At 34.8% G+C, this 7,317-nt stretch overlaps 1 protein-coding gene across 1 annotated transcript in view; it reads left to right on the forward strand.

The window, feature by feature from the left end:
* Positions 1-7,317, forward strand: part of LOC108533120 (dystrophin-like) — a gene marked incomplete at its 5' end in the record, with an annotated part of 146,669 nt that overhangs the window by 112,492 nt on the left and 26,860 nt on the right. Inside the window, 2 exons of the mRNA XM_017877511.1 lie at positions 3,405-3,518; positions 4,494-4,649. Coding sequence (XP_017733000.1) covers positions 3,405-3,518; positions 4,494-4,649 — 270 coding nt within the window. The remainder of the gene's footprint in view (positions 1-3,404; positions 3,519-4,493; positions 4,650-7,317) is intronic.

The following is a 7,317-nucleotide window of genomic DNA, read 5'->3' on the forward strand; positions in this document are numbered from 1 at the left end:
TATATATATATATATATGTACATTACACAGATGTATAATGTAATCAGTATATGTATAATGTATAGTATCTATATGATTATTTCCTATATTACCTTTTGTTTCTGCTGTTTTGCTACTTATAAAAAGTATGAGTAAACTATGCTGCCTACAGGTGCTATTATATATATAAAATATGGTGATATAATCATAAAATTGTATTATATTAATCCCATTATGTATAACTCCATATATGTATATGTGTAGGAGAAATGTAGGTGTATTAATGTCCTGTGACACTCCTAAGAAATTACCACAAATTTAATGACTTCAAACAACATGATTTATTATATTACAGTTCTGGAGGTCAGAAGTTCAGAATTAGTCTCTGGGGGCTAAAATTAAGGTATTAGCAGAACTGTGTCTGTTTTGGAGGCTTTAAAAGAGAATGTGTTTTATTGGCATTTTTAGCTTCCATATGTATGTATATACACACACGTATAATGTGTACATATGTATATATATATATGTGCATATAATTGAATTATATATCATGTACATATATACATATCTAATCATGTATCACATACGTAACATGTTATGTATATTAATGTTACATATGTAAGATATAGCAATAAATTATTTTATCGCCATATTGAATTTGTAATTATATGCTTAAATTTTACCCCATCACCTTCCTGAAACCAAATCCTCTTGACTTAATTTGTTTGAATAGTGCCATCATAGTAATAGCCACTCAAACTAAAGAAAAACAGTAAACCAACAATTGCATTAAGGTCTAAAGCCTAAAATATTCCATGAGGTAAGTAATGTGTCCCTTGAGTGGTCAATTATTGTGAAAAATGTTAATACTGGGAAGGAAATGTCAAAAAACATTATGGTATGATGGAAAAACATTGCAGCAAGATGCTCCTGGATTTAAATCCCAGCCTAGGTACTTAGTTTTTTGTGCTTACCTTTTACAAACCGAAGCACTAAGCAAACCTAAAACATTCTTAAATGCATAGCATGTCTTTACTTATACACGTATGTGTACATGCATACCTATGTAAATACTGCATGAAAACATCTATTATTTACCATGACCACTGGCCTGAGAGGGCACAATTACATGCCTCTTGTCATCAATGAGTCCACATTCTAGCGAAGGAGGAATGTAGGTGTATTCATTTCCTATGGCACTCCTAACAAACTGCCAGAAATTTAATAGCTTCAAACAACACAAATTTATTAGAGTTCTGGAAGTCAGAAGCTCAGAATTAGTCTCACTGGGCTAAAATTAAGGTGTCAGCAGGACTGTGTGTGTTTTGGAGGCTTTGAGAGAGTCTGTTTTTTTTGGCATTTTTAGCTTCTAGAAGCATTCCTTGGCTCATGTCCCCATCCTCCATCTTCAGTGTCCGCAGTGTAACATCATCCAGTGTCAGTTTCTCTCTCCCTCTCTATCTCCATGTCCCTCTCATTCTACCTCTCCTCCTCTCCTTCCTCTCCCTGTCCTGTTCGTTGTGTTGACTTCCTTTTAATTAGGACCTTTGTGATTACATTATGCCCAGGTGGATGATCCAGTATAATCTCCCCATCTCAAAATCCTTAAAGTAATCACATCTGCAAAGTCCTTTCTGTCATGTTGGGTAATGTACTCACAGGTTTCAGAGATTAGGGTGTAGACATCTTGGGGGTAACATTATTCAGCCTTGCATGGTAAATCAATTAAGCAATATGGAAAAGGTTGTTGCAGTAGGCAGGAAGGAAATCCAACATAAACTAGAAAAAAGGATTATGAAATATTATTGTAACATAGGTTATCTCTGCTATAGATTGAATAGGTAGAATTTAGTTAAATAGTACCGAGAAAGGAAGAGTTCTTGAGAAAGCATCGCAGCATTTTCAGTTAACTGGAGTAAGTTCAACATTGGGGAGACAATATATATGGGGATTAATAAAATATTATGGTTGCAAAACTGGTTTGGGAGTAGACAGTGAATGGCCTTGGATGCCACGTTTTGCAATCTGAGTTTTAATCTAATGGTGATGAGAGTGATAACAATACCAATTTAATAAGAAAAAACTGTTATTGGTTAAAGAGGGAAATAATATGATTCCACTTGTGTTTTCAAAACATTCCCATGGCAAGAGGAAGGAGGAGAGGAGAAGATTCCTGGCTTCACTGTAGATCAATAATTAGAATGAGGTAAGACTGAGGCAGATATCAAAATAAGCCAGTGCATTAATGGAGTCAGTAATAAGACCTGAACAGGCCGGGCATAGTGGCTCACGCCTGTAATCCCAGCACTGTGAGAGGCCGAGGTGGGTAGATCACGAGGTCAAGAGATCGAGACCATCCTGGCCAAGATGGTGAAACCTCGTCTCTACTAAAGATACAAAAATTAGCTGGGCTTGGTGGCGCACACCTGTAGTCCCAGCTACTTGGGAGGCTGAGGCAGGAGTAATCACTTGAATCCGGGAGGTGGAGGCTACAGTGAGCCAAGATTGTGCCACTTCACTCCAGCCTGGGTGACGAAGCAAGACTCCATCTCAAAAAAAAAAGACCTGAGCAAGGACAGTGAAGATGTGGAAAAAGAGCAAATGTAGACTTGAAAGATAACAGCAAGGTGATCATGTTGAAGTTCCCTGACTTAGATAAGTACTTTAAAAATTATTATTAATCATCATATTAAAGGGGAAACTTTCTGTGGAGCATGTATTTTCAATATACATTTAAGTAAAATGAAAGAAAATAACTCATGTAGACAGGAGAGTTGAATCATACTTTTTAAAAGTAGCGAAACAGCAGGAAAAAAAGGTAATATGGCAAAGAATCATTGGTGAGAGATATTAGCTATTTGTAAATGATAAAAGATGATGATTTTTACCTGATCATTACTTCATACTGGTCAGACAAATAAAAGCAAAAGCTCTCTCTTTGAAGATGACAAAATCTTAGTCCGAAAGTTCCCAACTGGAGGGACTATTTAAACTATCATGTATAGAAAACAATTTGTGAAAGTTCAGGTTTAGGGAGGCTATAAAGACACCATTACATTGAGTTTATTGTTCATAGTTTGTTTTATGTACTGTAAGGGCATATTGTTAGTATTCTCATGAGTTGTTTTGTAGCTTAAAATTTCTCTAGAGGGGGATATGATTTAATGTTCTTGAGAGTAACATCATGAAACCACATTTGGTAGTAATTTTTTATTTTTAACAATAGCAGACTTCACACACCAGTGCTCATACAGTAGACCATAAAACGCAGTCTTAGTAAAATATTCTTTTCCTCAAGAGCTACTTAGAGACATCCTTTAAACATGGGAATTGTTTTTGGGCTTGTGTTTAGACATAACACAATAATGAATTGTATTAAAAGTAATCAGCACACCAGTAATGCCTTATAATGGGTCTCGTTTCAGAATCACATACAAACCCTGAAGAAATGGATGGCTGAAGTTGATGTTTTTCTGAAGGAGGAATGGCCTGCCCTTGGGGATTCGGAAATTCTAAAAAAGCAGCTGAAACAGTGCAGAGTACGATTTTTATATGATGTCTTTAATATGAATAATTTTGTATGAATATTATTTGGTTAGATCAGTGTTTTACAGCTGGGGTGGATTTTGCCCTCCCCTCCCCAGCAGATATTTTTTTAATGCTTGTAGACATTTTTGATTGTCACAACTGGGTTGGGGGTCCTGGTTAGATGCTACTGATGTCTAGTAGGTAGAGGACAGAGATGCTGCTAAATATCTTTCAGTCCATAGAACAGCCCTCCACAACAAGGAACTGCACAATCTAAAATGTCACTAGTGCCAATGTTGAGAAACCCTAGGTTGAGTAAGTGAGGAATTGACAAAACAATGCCTTGTACTCAACGTCACTTGATAACATTATTTTGCTATAAAATGCAGTATAATTTAAAGGTAAAGAATCCTTTGAGCTACTTGTTATTTCTTACGACAAATTATTATTCATACTGTGTTGTTCTCTTCATGTATAATGCACTGCACTATAACACAATATGTAGTTTTGAAATAATATTCAGTATACCACTGTCATGCAGCAGGAAGAAAATAATCTCGCTCTTTAAAGAATTATTTTTACAATACAATCTAAAAAAGCAAATCCACCTTCACACCCATTACGCTGTAAACAATTATCTGCAATATCCTGCGTTTGAAAATGAAAATACTAACCAAGATAGTAAAGTATGAAGCCCATCATTTTCACACATTTTCTAACCAGAAATATTAAATTTATTTCATTTTGTTTCTGATATAAGTAAAATACAAATAATTCCCCACCGGATTCATGCCATAATAACCATTGAACATTTTTGCAAGACTGTTATGCAGTTGTCTATATCAATGTATTTGTATCTCAGATTTTAAAAGACAAAAATCCATATGCAATGCCATCAGTCCTAATGTAACATTTTCTAGCTATGTTGCATATCTAATATGTGGCAGTAATTTTTTCAGCTGGCTTAAATTGATTCATTTTCTTAGCTTTTAGTCAATGATATTCAGACAATTCAGCCCAGTCTAAACAGTGTCAATGAAGGTGGGCAGAAGATAAAGAATGAAGCAGAGCCAGAGTTTGCTTTGAGACTTGAGATAGAACTGAAAGAACTTAACACTCAGTGGGATCACATGTGCCAACAGGTATGGACAATGTCTTTCACTGTGGCTTGCCTCAATGTAGTTAAGATTTCCTAATGTCTCCCTTCACTGTTACTTTTGTTTAAGGCTTTGTTCCTATGTTGTTGCTTTAAAGCACAATTAATTCTGACAAATTAATCTTTTTTCTAGCACATATAAATATTTTCATAGTATGTATTTTAAATAGTACACATTCATCTTATTGTGGTCCTAAAATGACTTTCTTGAACACAGCTGTCATACTGAAAAATGAAATCCTATTCATAGTCATTATTTCCAATCCACGTTTTCTTCAGAACATAAATGTATAATAATGGATTAAGAAAAATACATTTCACAGGGATATTTGGTACAAAATAAAATGAATGGGTAATATATGTGTATGCAGAAATAGGGTAAATAATTTTTACTTTTGATTAACATTTCCAAGTTTGGCCTCTTTGATACATTTATTATTTATTTATTTATTTATTTTTTTGGGACACTGTCTCCCTCTGTGCCTCTGTCACCCAAGCTACAGTGCAGTGGTGTGAACTTGACTCACTGCAACCTCAACCTCCTGGGCTCAAGCAATTATCTCATCTCAGCCCCCACAAGTAGCTGGAACTACAGGTGTGTGCCACCATGCCTGGCTAGTTTTTTGTTATTTTTGGTAGCAACAGGGTCTTGCTATGTTTCCCAGGCTGGTTTTGAATTACTAGGCTCAAACAATGCTCTTTCCTTGGCCTCCCCAAGTGCTGGAATTACAGGTGTGAGTCATCACACCCGGCCGACATCTATTTTTAAATAACAATTAAGATTCAGCAACCATTAAGAATAGCTGAATAAAAAAATAAACACAAAATGACTCTACACTCATATTTGAGTTTCTCATTTTTCTACAGAAGAATATTTTATAGATACCTATTTTATAGTTACCTATTTTATAGTTAAATATTAAATGATGGATAGTAAGCTATATTAAAAAATAGTGTATATCAAATAATTTGGGTTCAGAAGGTAAAATTTTTAACTAAAGCAATGAATACTTTTGAGTTCACCAATACATTAGTCCATGATCATCTGCAGTTTTGCTTTCCATGGTTTCAAATACTTGTGGTCAATTGGAATCCTAAAATCGGTGAGCACAGTAAAATAAGATATTTTGAGAGGGAGAGAAAGAGAGATAACTTGTTCTATTTTATTAGCTGTTAATCTCTTACTATGCCTAATTTAGAAATTAAATTTTATCATAGGTACGTATGAATAGAAAAAAACCTAGTGTATATAGGGTTAGGTATTATCTATGGTTTTAGGCATCTCCTGGAGGTCTTGGTATGAAAATGCCTTCCACAGATACAAGGGAACTACTGTGCCTTTTTGGAAATTAATAAGGAGTTTCAATTTACGTGTTAGAGGCAGTCGGCCCTGTGTTACTGCTAAGTAAACTTTCAAAATAGAAAAGACGTAATGTCAAAAGGCAAAAGCTACATTTGAAAATGAAAAAAAGGAAAAGTCAAGGCAAATCACTCAGCTAATACAATCACTGACAAATGTTCATTGGTTCTATTAATTCATAGATGGGCTATCCCTGGGTCAGCTAGCTCATATTCTTCTCCTGAAGTAAGTCAGTGCTAGAAGAGTTGTTCAGGAAAAAAAAATTATATTACTTAAATAGTAGGTTATACTATTGATGTTTTCCTGGAAGGCCAGTATGAAAGGTATTTGTTTTTTGTTTGTTGAATGTTGTTAACGGATGAATAGAAAGAGCATCACCAATTTATGTAGAGCAAGGAGAAAACAGCAAATAAATGAATAAATAAATAAAATAAATAAATAATAAAAAGGGCATAAAACAAACAATATTACGAAAACCTCAAGGTTTTTACATTTTATAGGAGTACAATTTGTAAAGGCTCTCTACTCTTAAAATTTCTTTACTTAAGACCTTATGTCTGTTATATGTACTAAGAATTTGCTGTTCAAGAGAAATATTTTAAATACATTCATCTGTTGCATAACAGAAAAGCTATAGATCAAGCTATGTTCTGATCCCCATTTTCTAATCTTGGAGTATTATATGTATCTGTGCTTTTCCTTCGAGTATCACTCTGGCCATGTTATGACTTTGTAGCCAAATGAGTTAGGTTGTAAAAGGAAGGAACAATGCACTCATGGAGAAGAGGAAGAAGATGCCGTAAAAACAAGGAAGACAGATGTGAATATTGGTACCAGTTCAGCATTCCAGAGAGAAGAATGGAAATGAAGTGTAAATCTATGCATTACAGAAATATCTACAGACAAAATAAGTGTGTGATACAGTCTTTTGGGTTAAAGATAATTCCTTATTTGTCACCAGATGCCAATGTCTGCAAAAACATAAATAATTTGGAACAAAATTGTCCAAATATCTGATATATTTGAGGATGCTTTGACATCCCATGATCTAATTTTGGATGTACAAAATGATTATGATTATTTTAAATTCTAAAGGGTATGTTTTTAAAAATCTAGATTCTAGCTATTTCTTAAAAATTGATCAGATAGGCCGGGCGCGGTGGCTCAAGCCTGTAATCCTAGCACTTTGGGAGGCTGAGACGGGCGGATCACGAGGTCAGGAGATCGAGACCATCCTGGCGAACACGGTGAAACCCCGTCTCTACTAAAAAAAAAAATACAAAAAACTAGCCAG

Source organism: Rhinopithecus bieti, unplaced genomic scaffold (genome assembly GCF_001698545.2).
Source record: "Rhinopithecus bieti isolate Rb0 unplaced genomic scaffold, ASM169854v2 scaffold_11375, whole genome shotgun sequence".
In the NCBI taxonomy this organism is placed as follows: Eukaryota; Metazoa; Chordata; class Mammalia; order Primates; family Cercopithecidae; genus Rhinopithecus; species Rhinopithecus bieti.